The 25,311-nt window shown below is 33.1% G+C and overlaps 1 protein-coding gene across 1 annotated transcript in view; it reads right to left on the bottom strand.

Annotated features, from left to right (window-relative positions):
- LOC108908407 (spondin-1-like) overlaps positions 1–25,311 on the bottom strand; it is an 87,111-nt gene that overhangs the window by 14,660 nt on the left and 47,140 nt on the right. Inside the window, 3 exon segments of the mRNA XM_023457104.1 lie at positions 469–712; positions 8,008–8,595; positions 16,227–16,481. Of these exon segments, the coding sequence (XP_023312872.1) occupies positions 469–712; positions 8,008–8,595; positions 16,227–16,481 (1,087 nt within the window).

Genomic DNA, 25,311 nt, shown 5'->3' with positions numbered 1-25,311 from the left:
AATAAGTCCGAAACCGGTCTGTGCCTGGTGGGTTAAACTGACGAGCGATCCTAGCTGTTACATTCAGTGTTGCCAATGTAATTCAATACCGGGGGGGCATATAGCCCGCGGTGTAGTTGTTTCTTGCAACATTGGTTAGAATTGGACATTTAAACTAATGGTGAAAACCGGATCTCGTTGTCATATTTAGCTTCGTAGATGATTGATACGAACTAAATCCAATATTTGTGTGTCAAGTACATCGTTTTATCGTGAAATTAAAGTGTGTAAGATAAAAAAATAATTAATTAAAGAACACCCAAAATAAATGATTTCAATATGTGGAGAAATTGATTTGATGCAATTCTTAATTGGGGCATATTTATGTATTATTGATATTATCTTAAGTGAAACACCATGTATATTCATTAGCTATAAATAACGAGTTATGTAAAGATTTAATAAATTTAATTTAATAAGGAACATTACCGGTTATTATAGGTTTCCCATCACAAGGCGGATTGAAGCATTCTACAGTTTCTCTCACTTTCTGATTATTGCAGGGATCATCTTCGTCGAATTCATCTTCGTTTTTCTTAAAAAATGGCCAATAGATAGCCTTTTTGCCTGTAAATTCCAACGACAAACGGTACCTTTCCTTGAATCCTTTACCGCAAGTCGATGAGCAAGGCGACCATTCACTCCAAGGCTTTTGCGGGCAATTTTCGTTCAACTACAGACAAATGAAAAACTGCAATATTAACCTAATAACAATTTGGATGTGCATTTCCGTAAAAATGTTTTATCTGCATTTTTACCATTCAGTTTGCTTATTAACGAATTTATGTACGCACATACTTTATACCTATTATTAAGTAACAATTTTATTTATGGTTAAAAATAACCGTATTTCCGATGGTGTCCGAAAATTCGAAAAGTATGCATGCAGAACAAAACAAAAATGAAATTGTTGAATTGTTTATTCTATATTATCATTTAAATAAAGTTAACTTTTAAAACTCGCAGGTATTTAAGGCACACAGTTCATGCTAACCTGATCTTATATTTTAATTTATTTTGTCACACTTGTGAATAAAACTAAGGGTCTTTTCATATTAAGTAATCAAATCACCGTTCGGTTATCTTGGATCTTGATGAAATTTGGTGTTAGCTGAATAAAGATTCAAGTGATGTTGTGCAAAATCTAAATTTCACTACTATTAGTATAGTTGCGTCCTGAAGCATCCAGCGTAAAGCTATCTCTGCATCACTGACGAGTATCCGTACAAACTGACAAGTTTGAAGTGCTACTGTTATGGAACCACAGCAGCTAGCATGCTGAAAAATGGAACCAAGGACAACTTTTTGTGCCCTGCATGATGGTTGCAATAAAAATTTTTAGTTTTATTGCTGTTATCTTCCAAATTTGCTCAAATAATCCGTCATGTTAATTTTGGGGGAAACACGACCTTCTACAAATTTATGTTTGTTGTCAAGATATGTGCTACTGAATATGAAATTTTTAAACCCAAGTGGAACAATTCATTTTCCTTCAATCAAATTCGTTTTATTACAATTAATTGGAAAGAGCAGACATTTTTAAAGTCGCCTTGTTTTATTTTAGAGTTAAGGTCAGAATAATTTGAAAATTGCACTTTGATTACGTGTCGTAATATAATCGATAGTACAAACATAATATACAGGACGATGATTGTCAGTCACACTGGATTTATCATACTTCCTGGGGGTCAATTTGTTATGGCTTTTTAAGTTTAACTTGCATTTGCTTTGCTACATAAAGTCTGTTTACATACTCCAATTTGATTTAGGCACTCTTAATATAACCTATTATTTTTCAGTTTTTGCGCTAATGGAATAGACTATTGAAATTTATGATATTGAAATTTGCGATAAGGAAGCCTTTTACCATGGAAACAGAAGAGAACCTAACCTAATGTCTGTTTATCAATGTAAGTTTTATATTCAAACTGTATAGCAAATTGAAAGTTGTGGAGATATTTAGTGCCTCTCATTGATGAAGCAATTTACAAACGTATTCTATTTATTTTTATGAGATATATCTATTGTGATTTGTTACACTCTGTATGAAGTATAATTAAGTACCTACTCCAATTTAAAAAATCAATGATTAATTATTATTTCCGTTCAGCCTTCATTTCCTTGCTGTTCATCGGTCATTAGGCTGTCAATATCTGAACATGCCAATTCCAGCGTTATTCCTAAACTGATTTGCCTTCAGCAAGCTGTAAAAACGAGATGTCCGTATTTGATTATTAACTTCCCAGCTGCTTAATCGATGTTTTATGTAGTGCGCTTATTTGGGTTACCATTTGGTCCGACTCAGCGGCCAGTATTATAATTTAAATCCTTGGCCAGCACACACTAAATTTGTACCAGATCTGAAAGCTTATTATAAATTTCATTTGCGGTTTGTGGTTTATTAATTTAGCTGCTGCCACTGTTGTGAGCATAGTGGCAACGGGCCAAGTAAATGTACTTAATTTCGTAGTTGACATCTATAAAATGGTTTCGTTAACATGGAATTACTTAACGTGTGTAATGGTAACTATTCCTTGGTACTAATTTTTCACTTACGGCTTTATGAACCCTCAAGATGGGACATGATATACATAACTACTCAAGAACTATTACAGACTTCAGATTTACTACAATGTATTTTTTTCTTAATAACTATGGAAAAGTTACTGCCAGTTTCTATTGTAGGTACGAATTCGGATATTATATTTAATCGAAACGATAAAAATGTCGAATGGTGTACCGGTGCATCGTTTTAAATCTGCTTATTCAGCAGACAGATCCTCAATTCGATTGAAGTTAACTACCGTTCCAAATAAATTATCGTGCCATATGGTGCCATATGAATGTGAGGTCGTATGAATATTGCGCTTGATTCATTTATAGTGAGTACAGCTTCATTCTTTAAATCTATTTAAACTTTTCAGGTCGGAAAAGTTTTTTTGTTCACCGCCATATGTAGTATTCTGATGTCTAACTGGAATAAATACTAAATAGCAAATTGTTGATGTTGATGTAGAAATATATATTTTGGGACAAGGTAACATTTTAAACTTCTTCATATTTTAAGGATTTTATTAATTAAAAAACCGTAGTTACTATCTTCGGAATAGGAAATAAAAATTTATTCAAAAGTTATTTTTGAAAAATGGCGTTGAAATGAATAGAGACCAGATGATATAAACTTGCGTGCATAGAAATCGACCCACTGCAAACGTTTGACTCAGATTAAAAAAAATATATATATGTGGTTTGAAGGACAATTTAATATGTTTTAATATGAGTACATTACATATGAGTACAATTTATTACTATTTATATTCGTTAAAAAAATTAACTTTTTTATTATTAAAGGAAATGTAGTTATTGACAATTATCTAAAATAACACTTAATTTTTAATAATGGGTAATGCCCTAATAACATCTCTCTTACTTTTAGGTATAGATCTTATCAAGTTCTGCTTGTAAACAATCAAAATCTTCGCTCAACAAGTCCAATTCAATCAAGGTTAAAACTTCATTGATAGGTACACTTGTAGAACAATTAAAAAACTTATTGCATATGTGCCTTCATCAAAATTTTTTCGTTTTTGATAATATTATTCAGTTTACATAACCAGATGGTTTAGCAAAGGGTAATCCCCTTTCTCCGATTTTAGCGGATATTTTTTGCATGATTTGGAGTCTAAAAAATTTTTAAATAATAGGTAATATTTTTTCACAGTATACCTATTAAATTTTGTATTAATATGTAGATGATATTTCAATAATTTGGAATGGAGATTTATACTTGTTGAATGAATTTTTAACGTTTGTTAATTCGCTTCATGATAAAATAAAATTAACCCTTGGAATACAAAATTTAGAACATAAAATTAATTTCCTAGATTAAATATTGACATTAATAGTAATATAAAGTTTCCGGTGTATAGAAAGCCGACAGACACTCACTTCATCCTATACAGCACAAAATGGCTGCCTTTCATAGTTATTTAAATAGATTAAAATTCCTTTAAATGAAAATAATTTTAACAAGAAGAAATATCACATATCAAATAGCAGAAATGAATGGCTATTCTAAAAAATTAATAAATAGTCTACTAAATAAAAAACAACAGTATGGGAATGAGTTTATATTTACAAAATAATCAACAAACTATTTAAGTAATTGAAAATAATTTAGTGGAACAATATCGCTCTTTATCATATATAAGTGGCATATCTAAGAGAATAATATTTTAAAAAATTATATTAATATATTTTTTAAAACAACAAACTCTATTGGTAGTTTCATTTTAAATAACACAGACAAAATAGAAAATAAAAATAAAACAAACATTTTAATAGAATACTCATATCTATCAAATTTTACTGTTCCCCCCTTCTTTTGACGCCCTTAACAAACTTTTCTAAAAATTTTTCATGTTGTTTACTACAATGTTATAATATGATGATATATCAAAATTCATAATGGTACATGTACCTACCCATTTTAACTATTCAAGAAAATTTTAAATGTATGAAATGTAATGTAATGAAATGTTTAGATCCGTTTTTCTCGTAGATGGAGCATTTTGTAGAAAGAAATAAAGAGTACCTTTGTTGTAGAGGAAATGAGGGTCTATCATCTGTTGGCATTTTTTCAGGCCCCATTTAGGGGGGCGTAGTTCCCTTAGGAAGCATTTCTCGACCCATGTTTATAAGAAAAAATATTCTTATTTTTGGCAATAGAATCAAGTGGTAAATTATTATTGGACACTAATTATGAGACACCTTGTACAGGGTGATTAACAATGGGAAAGTCGAAAGCTGAAGATACTACACGTGAAATGGTGACCATTGGCGCAAACATGCCTTATCCGAAAGTTAATAGTTTTGGAAACACAGGGTGTTGAAAGTTAAAATTTTAAATCGTTTTTTTGCGATTATTCTGAAAATATGTAGGTTAGGAACTTGAAAATGTGTGAAACTATGTTTTTTTAGGCGACGAATAAGATGCGTGTTGTAATTTCAGCATTGCTCATAGAGGGCGCCACTTACGACCAATTTTACCGAAAATTTAGTTAATAACTTTTTACCCTGTATATTTAACATGAAACTTGATTCAAAACCTGAAAGAGCTATCATTTTTCCATTAATTATGTACTCTTGTTTCATTTCGGTATCTCGATCCGTTTTCGAGAAAAATCGATTTAACGAACACTATGTTTTGATAATATGAGAAATTAAAAGCGAAACAAACCAAGTGTTTCTTCGTGTTATTACAACAATTAACAATAAAACAAATAAAATACGTAATTATGATTTAAAGTAATTGTTCGAAGAATCCACCGTTGACACTGATACACTTTACACGTTTTCTGAGAGATCTTCGAGTTTGAAACAACATATTGGGATTGCGTCTGACTTCGTTGGCAGCGATTTGTATTCTTTGCCACAACTCTTCACACGAGCCAATAGATTCTTTGTAAACTATATCTTTCATTCGAGACCAAATAGAAAAATCAAGAGGATTGAAGTCCGGACTTCTGGATGGCCAAGCAAAAATGCTTACATGGCCAATCCAGCGATTTGGAAAAACTGCATCTAAATATGCACGCACTGGCCAAGAAAAATGCGGTGGAGCTCCGTCGTGCATGAACCACATGTCTCTTCTTAAATAAAGTGGAACTTCTTCAAGCCGTGGAAGCATTTTTACTTGGCCACCCAGAAGTCCGGACTTCAATCCTCTTCATTTTTCTATTTGGAAGAATCTATTGGTTCGTGTGAAGAGTTGTGGCAAAGAATACAAATCGCTGCCAACGAAGTCAAACGCAATCCCAATATGTTGTTTCAAACTCGAAGATCTCTCAGAAAACGTTGTGTAAAGTGTGTAAATGTCAACGGTGGATTCTTCGAACACTGACTTTAAATCATTATTACGAATTTCATTTGTTTTATTGTTAATTGTTGTAATAACACGAAGAAACACTTGGTTTGTTTCGCTTTTAATTTCTCGTATTATCAAAACATAGTGTTCGTTAAATCGATTTTTCTCGAAAACGGATCGAGATACCGAAATGAAACAAGAGTACGTAATTAATGGAAAAATGATTGCTCTTTCAGGTTTTGAATCAAGTTTCATGTTAGATATACAGGGTAAAAAGTTATTAACTAAATTTTCGGTAGAATTGGTCGTAAGTGGCGCCCTCTATGAGCAATGCTGAAATTACAACACGCATCTTATTCGTCGCCTAAAAAAATATAGTTTCACAAATCAAGTTCCTAACCTACATATTTTCAGAATAATCGCAAAAAAAAACGATTTAAAATTTTAACTTTCAACACCTTCTATTTCCGAAACTATTAACTTTCGGATAAGGCATGTTTGCGCCAATGATCACCATTTCACTTGTAGTATCTTCAGCTTTCGACTTTCCCATTGTTAATGAATCACCCTGTATATTGGTAGAACTTTTAGAAGTTTAGTATTAGGTTAAAAGAACATGAGACCTGATTCGTCAGGTTTTTCTCAGTTTGCTTACCATTTGCTTGAATTTAATCACAATTTTTCTCCAAGTATAGGTTTTAAAATATTACATATTACTGATAATAGGGGAATGTTTTTAAACAATTTAGAAACTTTTGAAATACAAAAATCTATAAAAAATTTTTCTCACACTATTAATACTATAGTAGGTTCGGATTTTTCTCCAGTATTCACTGTTTTAATATACTTCAATATAAATTTGTCAATAAATGGAAGATTTGGTTTGTTGGTGTGTATTGTAACGTTGTAGAATTCTTTGTTTATTGTTTGAAGTTTTTTAATGAAATTAATAAGGATTTTTGAATTTATATCTACACGTTTGGCTAAGTTATTATATATCTTGATGTTTAAAGTTCCTTTGAAGATTAGAAATTGTTCCAAAATTATTACCTTGTAATTGTGATATCTAAGTATACACATACCTTTGTTTAACTAATATGTTTTAATTAAATATTTTCTTAATTAATAATCGAAATTAAAAATTTGTATTAAATAATCAATCTTACTTTGAAAATACTCTAATGTATATTATTTAATGTTTGCTTGATTTTTCTGGTTTCTTTTAAACTGCAAAAATGTTAAAAAAAATTTTAGACAGCTTGAGTTATTATATAAAAATAATTTTTTAGCCTTGTATGACCTAATGATGAGGTGTAAATTTGGACCTCGAAACTAGTCGTCGTATGTAATTATTAATTTTACAATAAAGGATTGTAAGAGTTGAAAACTTCTTTTTATTTTCTCAATGGTAATATGAACTCACACTTATCTATTTCACGTTTAAATATTTATTCAATCATTATTTAAACTTCTTTCTTCAAATATAAAATTATATAACAAGCATTCTGAATCTCATGTACATATATTTAATTGTTTTTCACTTTTGACTAAAATATCATTTCATTGAAATAATTGAAGGGAGGATTTTCAAATTTGATTTAAATGTGGAAATTTATGAGAGGTTTTGATCCTTTTTATGAAGATTTTGGTATTCTTTTTTTTGTTCAATTTAACTTAAGGTGTTGAGATTATAATTTTTATTTCATTCTTATTTTTTTTATCTATGTAGGTAATAGAGAAATATAGAGATTGTTAATGGGAATAAAATATAAACAAACCGTTCGGTACTACATGTTATGTAGATATAATGTCTGGAAGAATATAGTAACTGTACTATTGTACTATTATTTTTTGATAATTATTGCAAACTATAAAGTATTTCACTAATTCGTGAATTTTTGGCATGAATCGACACTTTTCAACTTAAATTTTACAATACTCATTCAAAAGTAAAGCTACAAGAAAATTAAAACCGCCCTTGAATAAATTTTTTGTAATTTAACTGGTTTTTATATTTCCTACCCTTTCCAAGGTCCCCATGGTAAGCATCCTTAATGGATATTCAATATGGTTGTACTTATAATATAGGCAACATGACTTACCTCCTCCTCAAAGTCATCACATTTGTCCTGACCCCAGCATTCCAAATTTTGTTGAAGGATAGGAGGATTCACTTTTCCTGCTGCACAACTCTTAGCGGCAAATCTGTTCTTATATCTCCTGTCTCTGGTCTGGATGCCTTTGCCACATGTAACGCTACAGCTGGACCATTCAGACCAAGGACCCAGTTCACAAAGCGGATCTTCCACTTCTCTTCTCGGTTGATGAGGGCAATACTTTTGAACAGCTTCGCAACTCGCCCTCTCTGTTAGTTTTTTATGGCAAGTATACTTGCTTTCCTCATTTTTATATCTTCTTTGTTTGTATTTGACACCTCTACCGCAAGTTGCTGAACAAGGGGACCATTCGGACCATTCCTCTGTTTCACAGTTAGAGTTATTGTCATCCATTTCTTCCAGAATTGAAGGGTCGCAGGTTTTCTCGTAGAGCCTCTGTCTAGAAAGAGTAAGGCGCGCTAAAGGTTTCATGGGTACGCCGGTAGGGTCGAAGAATGGTGATCTGGGGTCGTTAGGCACATTAGTCCTGATTCTCCTAATGGGTTGTCGTGGAGAAGAGGGTTGATCTACTGACTGAAAAGTTCAAATCAACAAATCGCATGAAATAATGTAATATTATTTATCAAGCATATCGGGTATCCCAAAATTCACGTAAAATATGAATTATGCGCCATTTGTGTGGTAAAGTATGGTCAATCAAAAAAAAGAGCGTGACAGCTGACAGTTCAGGGTTATTAAAAATGGAGCGCTACACGAAAGAACAACGCGTTTTTATTGCTGAGCAAAAAAATAATGAAAGATTGGCAGCTACATTTCGCAATTTTTGTACAAAATACGGTCGGAATAGTGATTTAGCTTCATCACCTGTGAAGAGATTAATTGAAAAATTCAGGGAGACTGGATCAATTTTTGGATTGGATTTGGATTTTAAACACTCTAGTCGTCCTTCAATAAGACGTTCAACACAAAACATCAAACCAGTTCGTGAGAGTGTCGCTGAGAGTCCAGGAATATCAATTCGGTACCATGGTCAAGAATTGGATATTTCGAGAAGTTCTGTACAACGTATTCTCGCGAAAGATTTGCATCTTCATGCTTACAAAGTTCAATTCACTCAAGAACTGAAGCCTACTGATCACGTACAGCGAAGTGGGTTCGCTGAATGGATTTTCATCTTGATGGCTTCGTTATTCGCCAAAATTGTCGCATTTGGGATTCTGAAAATCCACGAGTGATTATTAAGAAAATAATGCATCCACAACCTGTCACTGCTTGGAGCGGATTTTCGGCTAGAGGCAACATCGGATCATTCTTTCTTCATTTACAATTTTTAATTAAAAACCTATGTCTTCGATCAAAATTACTTCTTGCGTGAATGTTGGGCCACCCTCTAGATACATAATTTAATCAACATGATTAAACAGAGCGTATCAAATATACAGGCTGTCTACCACAAGAGGGCCACTCATATGTATCTCGCACGTCAAAATTCTTTATATATTTTTTGTTGCATTTTTTGAGCCCTTCGTTCTTGTAAAAGCAAATTTGAGATCCATGGCCGACTTATGAGGAATGATAAAAAAACGGAAAAGTAGCAAAAGTTTAGGGCCGTCTAACTTTTTATTTTAAGAGATACAGAAAACTTATTTTTATAAAATTTCATGGCAAAATTGATATCTTTCACCTACTGCAAACAAATTTTTGAATTATCGTATGCAATTTGCTGCGCCCTCTACGCGAACAAAAAAAAATGTCATTGAAGCATGCTGTGGACACAAAAAAATGCTTGTTTTTTCCTCTTTCATTTGATGTACTATATGTCGCCTTTATCTTTTATATTTATTACATTTTTATAATTTTACCATCATAGAAGTAAGGTCCTATGATTTTGGTATCAAGAATTCTAACCCAAACGTTTACTGAAAACCTCTGTTGAAATGCAGTTTCTCCATGCCAATGTAAGTTACCATTCCATTGGAAGTAATTGTTTCTATTAAAAAATCCATTGTTACAAAAATTAGACAGAAAATTCTTATACTGCATATAGGTACCTAACATGAACTTCCCTCTTTCTTTCTTAGTAGGTTATTATAGCCGGTGCTGAGACTCCCCCCTCCACTTTCGACCTTGGGATGACCTTGAGTAAACTTGAGATGACCTTGGATGACGTCATCCGTGACCTGCATGACATTGATAGAGGTCACGGTGACCTTCATTTGACCTCTGCATATGGGAGGAGGCATTCGACATTGAATGACTTTGAAGTGACGTCATAACAGTTGGTNTTTCGTAATATCCTTCTCTACATTGTAGTTTACTTCAGTCTCACTGTTTTGCTCATTTTTCCTATTTATATAATTTAAAATTCTGTTAACATTACCTACTTTATTAACAACAGCTGATTTTATTGGCCTGTCCTGATCCATATCAGCGAAGGATTTCTGTATTCCGCAAGTTCTTGAATAGAATTGAAATTGCATTGATAGTGCAATATAAACATATTACACTTATCAATTTGTTAAAATATCATTATTATTCAAAATTAGGTATAGTTTTTCAAATCGCAGTGAACTGTAAAAATTTTCAAACCAACCGTTATGTATAAACTATAACAATAAACAATTTGTTAAATGATGACATTACTGGAAAAACACGTTTCTTTTCGTAGCGTGCTACATTTAACGTAAGCTACTTTGTCTGGGCAAGAAGGCTCAGTTTTCTCTAAAGTAAAAAACCAATATTATAAAAATGTGAAAAGAGAATCTGTATTTTGCTTAAAAGAAGTACATTATATTTATTCAATTTGTTGTAGTTGACGTGTCTATAACAATTTCTACGTTAACACGAAAATGTTTACATTTTTGATACCAAAATTGTAAAAAATCTAATAAATATAAAAGATAAAGGTAACATGTAGCATATCGTATGAAAGAGGAAAAATAAGCAATTTTTTATAGCCATAGCCTACTTCGATGACAATTTTTTTGTGCCCGCGCAGAGGTCGCAGCAAATTACATACGATAATTTAAAAATCTGTTTACACTAGGTGAAAGATATCAATTTTGTTATGAAATTTTATTAAAATAAGTTTTCTCTATCTCTTAAAATAAAAAAGTTAGATGACCCTAAACTTTAGGTACTTTTCAGGTTTTTTTTATGATTACCTACTTATAAAGTTGGCCATGGATCTCCAATTTGTTTTTACGAGCATAACGGCCTCAAAAAATGCAACAAAAAACATATAAAGACTTTTAACGTGAGTCCTAGATTCATAGGAGTGGCCCTCTTATAGTAGACAGCCTGTATATGACAAATAGAAATTTAATTAGAAAAAAAGTAAACGGCACTTAAATATGCATAAACAACCTATATACTAACGTGAAGATTTATGTTTACCTAAAGATACAATGGGATACAACTACTCTGCGAGTGTAACCCAGTCCTGCGTTAAATTACATTCCCTTATCTAGTAAGTAGCTAAAACTATTTGTCAATAGAACTATTCATCAGGCATCTACCGGAACTTATTAGTTCCCATCAAATCATAGGTGCTGACGAACGATCTTTCCATATGGATGTTTATCTATCGACATGTTTTAAGCGTGGGTGAGATATAACTTCATAAAGTCATCTTAATTGTCTATGCTGTGCTTTGTACTTATTACCAGGATCTTTTGAAAACATGACAGTTTACTCACCCACACATACCTACTCAAATCATGAACACATAGATATCCAAATAGTCAGATCGTTCACCAGTAGTATCAGCTATGGTACACTGATGAGAACTAATAAGTTCGAAACTGGTCTGTGTCTAGTGCTTCCTATGACGACTAGTTTCATATGTTTACTACATTTTGTGGGTTTAATTTAATGCTGAACGGAGCTATACACCGCAGAGTAGTTGTTTTCTACAATATCTTTAGTTATAAAGTTTATTTCACCAAGTGCTTTCATAACATCTACAAATTAGTAGGAAGTTCTCTGCCAATAGGAATAAAGCAATTCATTGTGCCAGCATCAGTGACAATTAAGACAGTTACAGAGGATGTATTAAAATGTTAAATTTTATTTCGTTACAGCTGTCAACAAAATGTTCTTGTACATTTTGCCAAACGCATGTTAAATCTTACATAGAATTTAATAGTGCTGAAATAAAATTCATATTTTGTTTGTCAAGGAGTAGTTTAGGTTAGAGTGAAGGGTGTCTCTAGGTTATATAAGCGAAATTTCGAAAAGACGACAAATTTCTGTAACATTTGCGCCCCCTAGTGGTGAAGTTACAAACTTGAAAACATTTTAAATCGATTTCTTTTGGCCGTATTTGTTAATAGATTTTTTACTCCTTAATCGTATCACGTCTAGTTTCCTTTGTACAGCTGCACCACATCGTTAATGGATCACCCTGTATATAACATAATTTTTTTATAAATATAAAGAGATTCCACAATTCACATGTAATGGTAATAGTAGTGGTGTAATACATTCGCTCTAGTTTGTGACAAAAAGGAAACTAAGCCTAATTTTCAGTATAATCTGAACGGAGTTGGTCATATCGAGGCACCGATCTTGCGTGTTGTTGGTATTCGAATAATAATCGTTGCAAAAACAAACCATAAATTTCGAACTTCGATGCATGTTTGTAATTTGAGTTCATTATTATTACTGGAAACTATAAACGATTCAGTAAAACGAAGTAAAAGTAAACAGCAAGAGAACTCGTCGTGTTGTTATAAAGTTTGTTTCCTAACAGTTTATTTCAGTTTTACATTTTGTCATACGTACAATTTAATTCAGTTATTTTACTATCCATCAGTTCACCTCGTCAGTGAGCTTTCAGTGAGAGGATTAAAACAAGAACAGTACATAGTCAAAGTAAGCATGAAAAGTAATATTAGTTTTGGAGCTATAACGTGTTTATAACTGATTGATTATAATGAATATGAATGAATAGTAATTGACTTTGAGAAGTAGAAACAATATATTTGTAAAATAAAATGTATACCAAATAATTTACTGCAATTGGGAATTCTTTCATAGGAATAACTTATCTTGGGTTTACTGAAACAAATTAGTGATAGATGATAACTTCATATCTGAATATATAGAACATAACTTTTTAGATTTTTTTTGTGTTTATTCATTCAGCTGCAGTACTGAACAAACCCTTTGGTATTTTATAATTTAAGACTTATTTAGAGAACTATTTTATTAATCACTATTGGATGAGCTAGATATACTGTGTGTAATAGCCAAATGGAATAAATTCAGTATTTTAATAATTATTGTAAGTACATGTTTGTAAAAATCCCGAAATACGTCGATTGTGGATTCTGAAATAATATCCTGCAACGTAAAAATTTCATCCCTAAATTCCACCTCCCTCGAGTGGCAGGTGCAACTCCTAGTTTTTTTAATGTAAAGTAAGGGCTTGTTATACCTCATTTGAAAGGTCTCGGCATTCTATATTCAAAATTCTATGATTTTCATATTTATTGCAAATTAGCAGTAAAAAAGTAAAGGTATCTGCTTGACGGAATTCGCTACAGCAAATAAAGAAAATGAGTTCCTTGAACGTCTTGACAGCATCCTGCAACATCATTCGTTCATTTGAAAGGTCTTTTCATTTTCTATTTAAAAATGCTATATTTTTCATATTTATTGTAAAAGTAGCAGTAAAAAAAATAATTTTATACGCTTGACGCAATGCGCTACAGCGAACTAAAAAAACTTATTTTCAACGTAAATGTTCAAATTGAGTTTCTTGGACGTCTTGGCAGCATCATAATCGTAAATGTCTTCTAACTTTTTCCAACATCTGAGGCGTGACCGACCTAATTGCAACCTTATTTTTCTTCTGAAACCAACTATACCGCGTGACTTAGTTCTGTGTACCATACTTTTCACACATCCTCATAGAACTAAATTTAAGGGTGTAATATCAGGAGAACGTTTGGCCATTCTAGTCAACCTCCCTCCCTATCCACCGATTTGGAAATGTTAAGCCGAGATATTGATTCGGTAATGTGGTGGTGCTCTGTCCTGCTGGAACCATATCACATCGGCTGGAACTTGTGGGTTTGCTTGAGCAGAATATAAGTTTGCCACAGTTGGCACAACATTATTTTGGATGCAGAAGTAAATAATTATCTTCAATCAAATTACTGTCTACGCCTCCGTTTCCTAGTAGATTCCTGTTACCCAATTTTTTCGAAGCCGCAGCTAGCGAGACTTCTAGGAAGGCGTAGAACTTAGTATTGCTGTTTTTTTTTGCAAAAAAAATCACAGAAACTTTCTAAAATGGTTTGATACTAAAATAATAGTCTGAGTTATGATTTACCGTGGCCTGAGAGTCAGTCGTTGATTCGTATTTGCCTGTCACTATCTAAATTTTAATTTTTGACTGATGACAGCGATGTTGATGTCTACGATGATTTTATATTTATCTATTTTACATTAGATTTAATACAAAATTTCTGGTTCGGTGACATTACCATCAATGGAAACGGGACCAATGACATGGTCTTCAAACATTAACCATTTCAGAATTCAGCCTTCAAAAACAAAACGCTGTCAGTTTTTATGTTTTTGTTGTAACGATTTTTGTCATTAAAGCCATTTGTGAGTGGAGAATGAAACGACCTTCCAAATGAGGTATCACAAGCCCCTACTTCCCTTTTAAAAATGTAAGGGTGGCAACTGCCACTCAAAGAGGGTTGAATTTACGGTTGAAATTTTTACGTTGCAGTTGCAGGGCTTCCTGGAGGTGGGACGTCCGATCGGTACTCGATTGATTCGCGTGACGTTCGTAGTACCTTCTAGATTCGTGGTATTGTCCACGATGAAAAACGGTAGCAATAGATGCCCAAACTCCCGTTAAAACTCCAAGTAAAAAAAACGCCTGCTGCACAGAATCCTTATTGCAGAGGCGTTTTTATATCTCAAATGTGCCCCAAAAATCCGTACTAAGCGTAATAGATGTAGATTCACGCTACACCCACTACATTAATTTTACATCTTAATAGTAATTAACCACTTAATATGCCCGTTATGGGTAAAACTTATAGATCGGCCACTACTATTACACAATTGGATAGAAATCCGGGTCGCCCGTTCACAATGTTCTCTCTTTCGGTGCGAGATTAAAAATTTAACAAAAAGTCGACTGATAACGCCTTTGCGTTTAGTGCGAATAAAACATTTTAAATTTGAATTTTTACTTTTATTTAATTTATTCGCGTACATTTTCGAATATTCGTGTCAGGACCTAAGAAATATTAGAGATGTATAAAGAGACAGAGAAAGAGAGAGAAGAAGTCAACGCTATGCAGAAGAGCAACAGAAATGCACAAAAATCAAGATAATTTCACCAGAGGTAGCCTCAGACTATTTGGAATTTGGAAACGACTTATACTTAAGAATCAACGACTGCAACGTCACAGATCAGTGACTTCAAACCAAACACCGGAACGACACGGGTCTGTACACAGAATAAATGCAAATACCGGCCAGAAGGCTTAATCTCCAATTTCAGAGTTTCTTTTGAAATAGATAATAGTCTTTCAAAACCTCAAGTCTAAACCGACAACGTGGCAACTAACTCGAAAATTGTTCAATCATTGACAACTGCCTGCAAACGTACCATAATAATTATATTAATTTTATATGCAATTATTTGCTACCTAAATGTTTATAACTAATTGTAAGGAATTGTAGAAAATAATTGATTTAAATTAATATAACAATGCAGATTGTAATGCTCCATTTGCTGCTGTATCAAACAACAGTGTATAAAATACACTTAACAAAGTTCCTAAATTGGGTACGTCTGAGAAAACTTTAGCAATAAAAATATATTCAACTCAATATTGCGGAGTAAAACTATTTACCCGAGCGTTAAGTTTGAAGTTTAAGCCTTCCTAAGGGCTTATACAGTTCGGTTAGTTAAATTTCATTTCTCTTGTTTCCTCTAAATTCGGATTTTCACAATTTTTAATTTAAAAACCATCTGGGTATGCTCCCAGGAAAATATTATCGATGAGGTTATAAGTTTCGTTTTATTTCACTATTTACTTATTTTTGTTCTAAAATAAACACTGTTTACTTCTATTTGATTGTGAGACCATAAATAATTTATTTATTGTCCTATATAAAAGTGACTAATTATTTTCTTAATTATTGATGTTATATGCGTTTATACTTACCAAATAACTTATTCCATCATCTGTTCCCACATCCCATGGGTATAAATTCAATACTTTTGATTCGATCCAAGAGCAGTTCCTAAGGCATAGTTCCAGACTCGAGACTCCCACAATCCAGTCTGGTGATGGGTCAATCATCGACACAATAGACATTAAATGATGTCGGTTGTCCACTCTGAAGACTGCGAAGGTCTTGCCTGTAATATTGGGGTAACTGATACCTCGAGCTTTGATGATGGTCCGGATATGGTCACTCTGCCAAAAACGTTTATAATGAAAGAATATTTCTTATAGACCAGTATTTTATTTATGCTATTCGTGAAATAACCATATCATTATACCATAGATGTGTATAATGTCAAAATAACAAACATAAATTACAAAAATATACCACAGTTGCTTACAAAATATTTCTTTAACGTTTTGTTTCAGACCTGTGGCAAATCTTGTATAAAATTTGCTAATTCGTTGATGTTGAAATAAAATTCGCATACGATTCGAAAGGGGATGATTTTAAATAAAAAAAAACTACTGTTGTTTCAAATTGATACACCATTTTCCAAATATGTACCTGACAATATACACGTAGTCCAGAAAATTACGAAAATTTCATTTTACGTTATACATCAAACGTCTTCCTTCATGTTAACCTATAAATATAAGTAAATATACCAAAGAGGAGGCGATATAGAACGAGAACTCACAAACACACAGATTGGAAAAATCTAACTATGATATATTTCTGTGAGAAAAGTTCATCATCACCAATATCCAACACAACAATATATGTACAACATTTTGAAACAATATTTAAGGTTACCTTCACATGTAGACTACATATTATTAGGCCACGATTTAAAAAATTTAATTGCAGGATATCGGTATAATCGAAGAACCTTTGCAGAAAACGGAAAAATATTTTTTTTAAGATTTTATCAATTGCAGTAAACATAAAACAATAGTGCATTTGAAAATTGTCGATCAAAACTTTTTAACAGCAAATTAGTGATTATGAATAAAAAATTATAATTTTACATAACTAAAGAACTAAACAATAATGCGAAGATTATAATAGCTATTTTCCATATTCCCCATTTATTTCAACACATTTTCTTAAACGTTCAATAAAATTTCATAGACAAGTGATGATTGTTGCAAAATTTGTTGACCTGCATTTTGAATCCTCTCCCAGAGTTCTTGTCTAGTACTAGGAACACCGCCTATATAAACCAGTTGCTTTATGCGTCCCGAAAAGTAAAAGTCCATAGGATTTAAATCTGGGCAGCTTGAGGGCCACGGAAATTAACTTTCTCGATCTATCTAACGTTGAAGGAACTTCTGATTGGGATAAATTTTGGCAATACTGGTATAATGAACCGGCGTACCATCATATAAATTTCTGAAAGTAGCAGCTGCAGAAAGTCTAATGTAGTTGAAGTACCTGTTCCTTTACTGTATGGTGATTTTCGTAAATCCATACATGCGAATTCTGCCAATTGAATATGCCTCTATATGTAGTTCATAATAATTAATAATAAGTTAATAAATAAGTTAATAGTAAGTTAATTCGCCCATAAATTCTATATATCCAATGAACGTGTGATCTGCATTATACGGGATGTCGCAGAATATGTGGGCAATCTCCCGGATTTATACAGAGGACGTAAAAATAACATGAAAAGTTCCTACAAAAACAGTTTTTTATCGAAAACAGTTCATTTTGTTGATAACAACTAAGAGTGCCTTCTTTTTAGTTTAAGGTTCAAGCCATCTAAAAATATTATTTTTGTGCCTTTATAATAAAGTGTGTAAAAAAATTTGACATTGATATGCTACAGCTAGTTCGTCTCTGACAAACCAAATAATCCAAATTGTGTTCATGGGTCAATTTTTAATGAGTCTTATCTGTTGTCCATCGTATTAAAAAGTAATTAAATTACGCAAAGTATTTTAAAAGTTATTAAAGAAATTGATTTTCAGAGGCGTCCTTTAAGGACCTGTATCTCTGTAGGGGGACCCCTCTAGGGAAAATTTTTATAGGGACTTGTCATATTATTTTAACGTCCCCTGTATAAATCTGAGAGATTGCCCACATATTCTGGGACACTTTGTATATTTGAAAAATTTTATTGCAGAATATTATTCTTAGGTTCAACTTTTACTAAATCATGGCCTAATAACATTATTATAATTTTTTTAATATTTTCTAAAATGTAGCATTTTCTAAAATTCAATAGGTATAACTTTTTTGTGTAAGTTAAATTTATGCTTTTGTTTATTGTTTAAAAATTAAAACAATAACGCAAAAAAAAACTTTACGCTGTTATGTTAATTATAACTCAAAATCGTCTCGTTCATTTTATTCTATGTCAGTAATATCTAAACTACATCCAATTTCAATATCGTTTTAATAAAGATGTTGCAAGAATAATAACATAGGACCACAAAAAAAATCGACGAAAGGTCTCCTCGGCCAAACCTATCGTATTATATGTTTTTTTGGGTCGCTGAAACCAAATCTGCAACTCATTTGGTCCCATCACGTCAGAGTTTTTTCTAACCACAAAATATAGCTGAAAAATTGTAGAATTCAACAAAATCAACCCTACAACCTGTTGAAACCTTATTACTCCACATCCTTATGATCACGAACGAGCTCGACAAGCCGTAAAATGATAACTCACAGGTAAAAATACATAACCACAAACCTTCATTTTTGAATAGTAAAGCCTTTTAACGTAAAACCCCGAAACCCCATAACCTGAAAACACGACAAGGCCTCAATCTGAAACCTCAAAACCCCAAAGATGAATAACCCTAAAACCCCAAAACTTCAAAACCAGGGCCGGCATTAATAACCTAACCTTGCAAACTCTAACAATCTATTGTTTCACCTAGGGTATGAGGGTGTGGAAGCTTGGTTTCATAAGTCCCGCCAAAGGCCTGTGTGATGGAAGCGTAGATCTTGCTGCGCCCAAGGTACGTTGTGCTCAGGGTATGTGGGTTTGGGATTTTGGGTTTAGAGACCCTACTGCGTAGGGTGCCCCTAGGGTATGTGGATTTGGGAGCTTAAGTTTATGAGTTTCGGCCAGTTCCTTCTTTGTTCGAAGTGTGTGCCTCGCTGGTCATGTGTGACGCTCGAAGTGATCGCCACCCTCACCCTTATTAATGCCGGCCCTGCTTTTGAAGTTTTGGGATTTTAGGGTTATTCAGTATCGGGGTTTTGAGGTTTCAGATTGATGCCTTGTCGTGTTATCAGGTTATCAGGGGTTTCGGGGTTTTAGGTTAAAAGAGTTTACTATTCAAAAATGAAAGTTTGTGCCCTCTGTGTAAGTTTATTCCCTGCTTATTTTGGGTTTTTGGGTTTTGGGCTCATCCAGTGTTGAGGTTATGTGTTTTTACGGTTGCGAGTTATCATTTTACGGCTTGTCGAGCTCGTTCGGGACCATAAGAATGTGTAGTTATAAGGTTTCAACAGGTTGTAGGGTTGATTTTGTTGAATTCTACAATTTTTCAGCTATTTTTTGAGGTTAGGAAAAAAACTCTGAGGTGATGGGACCAAATGAGTTGCAGATTCGGTTTCAGCGACCCTCAAAACATATAATACGATAGGTTTGGCCGAGGAGACCTTTTGTCGATTTTTTTTTGTAGTCCTGCGTAATAGATGTGATAAGTGTATACACGACGCAAGAATCACAACAGTAATAGTTTAATCGAGCATTTCTAAATTTCTATCGGGAGATGTTTATGATGAGTGTCTTTTATTTTCTGTTGGTTTTTTTTAGAAGTCCGAGATATTGTAAAAAATTGAAAAATATAAATCCTGGAAAAATTATACTTAATACTTCCAATTATTTTCATAATGTAAGACATAAGACTCAAAACTTTTTTCCAAAACTCCAAAGAATCAATTAGTCAATACTGTCGTATTCCAAGTCCCTACTGAAATTTCGAATTTCACTCAATTTTAGAACTCTCAGCTACGAAGTACCTTGCAGGGTATTTACGCGACGATAAAAATACTTGCCATGCTTATCATTCATATGAAACCGTAGACGCGGAACGAAAATCGAAATTTTCGATTAGGTTTCGAAAACTTCCGACGGAACTATCCATGAAGTGGTTCAGTCATTCCTAATGACCAGAGAAACAGCAGACAACGTTGACAAAGGCCAATCTTGGTGGCGGATGACGCGTGAGATGCGGGAAAATTCGATCTGAGACAGTGTATATATAATTCAAAATTAAAAGAATTATCTGCGCGAATTGATAAAGACTGTATTTCCGTGAAAGTCTTAGGCGAACACCCAAACAAACGAGAATAATGTTACAACTTGCCAATCTTCTGCAATTTGGGGGTCAACAACGATTTCTCTTCAAAAATAACCATAGGTTTTCAATCGATGATAACAACAATAAAACACCACACCACCAGGCCTGGTACTACGACACGTTCTCGTCGACTTCTACGTTTTTCGATCTTCGTTTTGCGCAGTTGCGACAAATTAATTCGTTTGGGTGGTTTATCCGCGCCAATTAAAGTTATAGCAAACGAAAAAGGACTAAAATAATAATGCTACAAGTTACAACTATTTTCCTACTAACTAAACTAATAATTTTAAAACAATATTATATATATCTAAACAGACAGGGCAACAAAAAGACCAACCACCACATCGAACTCAGATACTAGTAAAGACCAAATCGACTCCAGGAATGGAAAGTTCAGAGAGAACAAATATGCAACTAAGGCGAATATCCTCGCAGAATCACAGCGGAGGCACCACGGGGTGTGACCGAACGTTCCACTCTAGTCCTCTGTAGTCCGTTATCCAGGGTCAGTACTTAATACGCTTTCATGCATTTGACTATACTTGTATGTATGTATACATTCAAGCATTTTGAACTTATTTATTGTTAATACATATATAATACCTTTCAAACAAACTTACATTTTAACAAATTCAAAACATTCTTGAAAATTTTGCGAGCGCACTGCTCGAGGTCAAGAATATTAATCAGTGGCGGCTCGTGACATTGAGAATAGATGAAGCATATTCATTAATTCGCTAAAAAGAAAAAAAAAGCGCCGCTGGCAAAAATTTTCAAGATCAAACGGCTTTAAATGAATCTGGACATTTTTAATCGCATTTGCAATATTACCGAAAAACTGACGTTCGTCAGAAGGATTTTCATTTAGATTTTATAAAAAATAGAAATATTAGTTCGGCTTGTGGACTTCTGTGAACATTAACGCACACCGTACATGTATGTTCCAAAGAAGCTTTGTGGTTACGATAGCCTCGCGTGACTTTCCCAAAATTGTTAAATCCCCCCTTATTCCACACGCCCGACTTTACCCCCATAATTAAACACGGAATACAGAAAAGTTTTTTTAAAATAAATACTTCCACACAACCACTTATACTCCGAATACCATTAATTCCGAAACTTCCGAACGTACACATTGTCTTTTGACTCCCCCTTTTTTTCCATATCGAAATAATAAGGCACAGGTCTCTCGCAATTAAAAAAAATCCTTTTTGTCCTCAATTTTCCATCTCTAAAATGGCCTTTCCAATAAAATACATACTGGATCATACATAGGAAACATTTCTACAATTAATTATTATACAAAATAAATATTAACTAAGAACAGTTATAATCGTGCACTGGGCGACGCGTATCATATAAACTGAAACTATTAAAGGCAGGCGATGGGATGGGCGATGCTGCTTCAATTTCTGCATCACTAGTTCCCCCACGCTGTAATTTTCTCCCATGTTGGCCGCCTCGTTGCCATGACAACCGCCGTAAACAACGTTTCGAAGAGAAGCGGAATTCAGACTGTTTCGATCTGCGTCACTTGCGTATACTAAACGTTGTACGGGACGAGGCAATGTTTTTTTTAGAAGGCGTTCACCGCGCAACTATTCCGTTTATTTCTGCATATTAAACAAACAAACACAATACATTTTCAATATAGAATTATACCTAAGTTATAAAATTTATATAAAATTAAAAATAATTTTAAATTGCACAATCAAACGGAAATTTTAGGTGAAGCGGTGCGTCACTTGCGTCACCTGACGAGCCGGCACTGATATCAATTTAGTATCATATTCACTAAGGACTTACTATACCTGTTGCAAATATACTAAGTCATGTTGTTAAACTGTAAGTAGCTTAAATCTACCCAAGACTTTCTGTATCTGCAACGAAGATCATAAGAAATAAAAACCTAGGTACTACAAGAAAATATATGAACGACAAAGTCTATAAAAAGTGTTTAGGCAAGGCAAAACCTGAAAGACCGTGATAAAAAGACACAAGTGTAGCTAAACCATATTCAAAGTGCCCAAAAAAAAACAGTAGTGCTAAAAAAGGCTCAGATCAAAGAACCAGTGCCTTTCCGAGGATGCAATGAGGTTATAAACAGACAGCGTGCTCTGCTCTCACCAGGTCTAAAGGCAACATCAACGGCTGAGTTAGATAGAGGCTATCGCGATGAAAAGAGGTAAAAACGCGAGTTTCCAATCAGCACCTTGTCCGCGATGAGTCACTAAGGTGCTGAGGAGAAGTGAGGGGAGGGATTTCTTTGAAAGTAGTTTATTTTAAAGTCCTATTTATACCCAATTTTAAAGGGCCGCTAAAATTGCATTAAGATCTTACTAGTGATAAAAATAAGATATTTTAGAGTCAATCACTTTATAAAATTAAAATAACTCAAACTATTTTCCAGTTTAGGTTATAATTGTCAGAGTTTCGTTATTGCTTACTGTTGCTGGTGTCTTGGACTCTGCAACATTAGTCGTTTGTTCGGTGCGATGACTATCTAGCAATATACGTACTAGGGCAATGCATTAAATCCGAGCAAACACGGGCGTTGTGTAATCAGAAGGTAAATTTGTGTTTGATTTGTAATACTATCTGAAATTTATTATCGCACTGCACGCTCTATTTATTCCCACCGTCTTATTTGCACGGGATCAATTTATATGTTGGAGAAACGAATTAAAAGGGGGGCCGAGTTTACACAGGAGATGTTGCGTAGCTCAAAACCATTTTAAACTGAATGTGTGTTTGGGAATTTTTTAAATATTTTCCCTTTCCCAGCCAGAAGGTTGTTTAATCAGCAAATAGTTACTACATGGTTTAAAACCATTACATTTCTCTGAAATTTAACTACTTGTATGATAGAGTTTTATTGCATTCACTGGCGAAGACCAGTAAAATAACTTTTTATATTTATGTACGAGAATGTGAACAAAAAGCCGTGTACCTATATATTGCCACAATTGAACTTGCAAAGCAAGGTTCGTCAGTGTGTAACTACACAATAATAAATCTTCTAGCGAACATAACTTTATACATATAGGCGGATTGAATTCCCCAGGATCCCCATGTGAATCTTGCTAGCATTCGTTTGATGTATCGATCAGAGTTTTTGACGAAACGAAAATAGAAATGGCAGCTCAAGTGCGTGAGTAAGCAATTGGGTACTAGTTAGTACACTTACTTTTAAAATTGACTATAAATTCATAACTCATATATTTTCATTCCGTATAGAACTATTGAGAGGAAAGTCGTCAAATATGATATATCCTTCTTTAAGTATAAAAAATTCATATAACTTTTTCTCTAACGAATGCAAACACGTCTACGTACAAATACATGATTATTAGAATCAATTTTCCATAATTCTTCAATCTACTATACTCGTACATATACATGGTGTCCCGCATAAGAATAGGGAATAACCAAACTTACCTATATACAAAGTTGCATCGATGAGGAGTTATTAGCCCCAAAGTGGGGTCTTAATTTTCGAAAACAATTGATATCTCTGCACACTTTACCGTAGAAGAACCAAATTTGGTACATGATTTTGGTTTATTAGTGATCTTCTTTGACTATGATTTAAAGTTAATTAAAGCACTACAAGGTGTTCATTGGAAATGATTTACCCCTAAATTTCTACCTATTTTTTTTTTCTTTGACCGAATTGAAAAATAGTAATTCACAACAGAATTTAATTTTATCTTTTTTACTCTTGTTCAATTTTAAAAAAGTTTATGGTTTTCAAGAAAGCCCGTATTAACTGACAAGATTTTAACAGCGTTCATTAGAAAATAATCAAAAAGTCATTAGTAGGCTTTAGCTTTCAAATTTGACAATTGGCCAAATAAATTTTACTTCACTTATCTCCTAATTCTACAAAAAGAAAACAAGTACCTACGTAGCTTTTAAATAAGCGAATATTGTATTAAGTAAAAAACACAAATAAATAATAAAAATAATAATGGATATTTTTTCAACAATAATTAGACAATTGTTGAAATAAAATAATTTTATTACTAACTGACAAGTTTGAAAGAAAAATTAATTGCCTACTACTGACTTTTCGATTATTTTCTAATAAACACTGTTAAAAACTTGTTTCAGTTAATACGGTTTTTCTTGAAAACCATAAAGTTTTTTAAAATTTAACAAGAGTAAAAACATTTTTAAAATTAAACTCTGCTGTGAATTAATAGTATTAATTTCAATTCGGTCAATGAAAAAAAAAGTTCGGTACAATTTTAGGGGAGAGTCATCCCCAATGAACACCTTGTAGTGCTTCAATTAACTTTAAATCATAGTCAAAGAAGTCTTGACAAAGAAATCTAAATAAAAAATTTAAATAAATTTGGAACGAATACAATGAAGATAATTTTTCGAAACAAAACGTCTGAATATGGTTCGGGCTGATGCAGTACAGTATTAGGGTCATGAAGGCTTGCAAAAATTGTAATAAAATTTCTAGGGTCGTATTTAAAAAAATGAAGTTGATGATGGTCCTGGAGAGACGCAACGTTACATATAAAAATTGATTATGCCATTCGATAGAGGGTAAAAAGTGGCCATAAGAAAGTGTTCTTTTTTCAATATCACCATATCCTCCACTACCCATATCATTTCATATCAAACAAGGCTAATATGAAACAAAAACGGATTTCCAAAATATCGTTTTTTTTTCAAATATTTCGAAAACTAATCATGTTAGTCTTGATTTTTTAGAGGCATAATGTTGGTCCCCCGATTA

Source organism: Anoplophora glabripennis, unplaced genomic scaffold (assembly GCF_000390285.2).
Source record: "Anoplophora glabripennis isolate ALB-LARVAE unplaced genomic scaffold, Agla_2.0 scaffold387, whole genome shotgun sequence".
In the NCBI taxonomy this organism is placed as follows: Eukaryota; Metazoa; Arthropoda; class Insecta; order Coleoptera; family Cerambycidae; genus Anoplophora; species Anoplophora glabripennis.
Note: the sequence above shows the minus strand (reverse complement) of the source record. Positions and strands in the feature narration are given on the sequence as shown.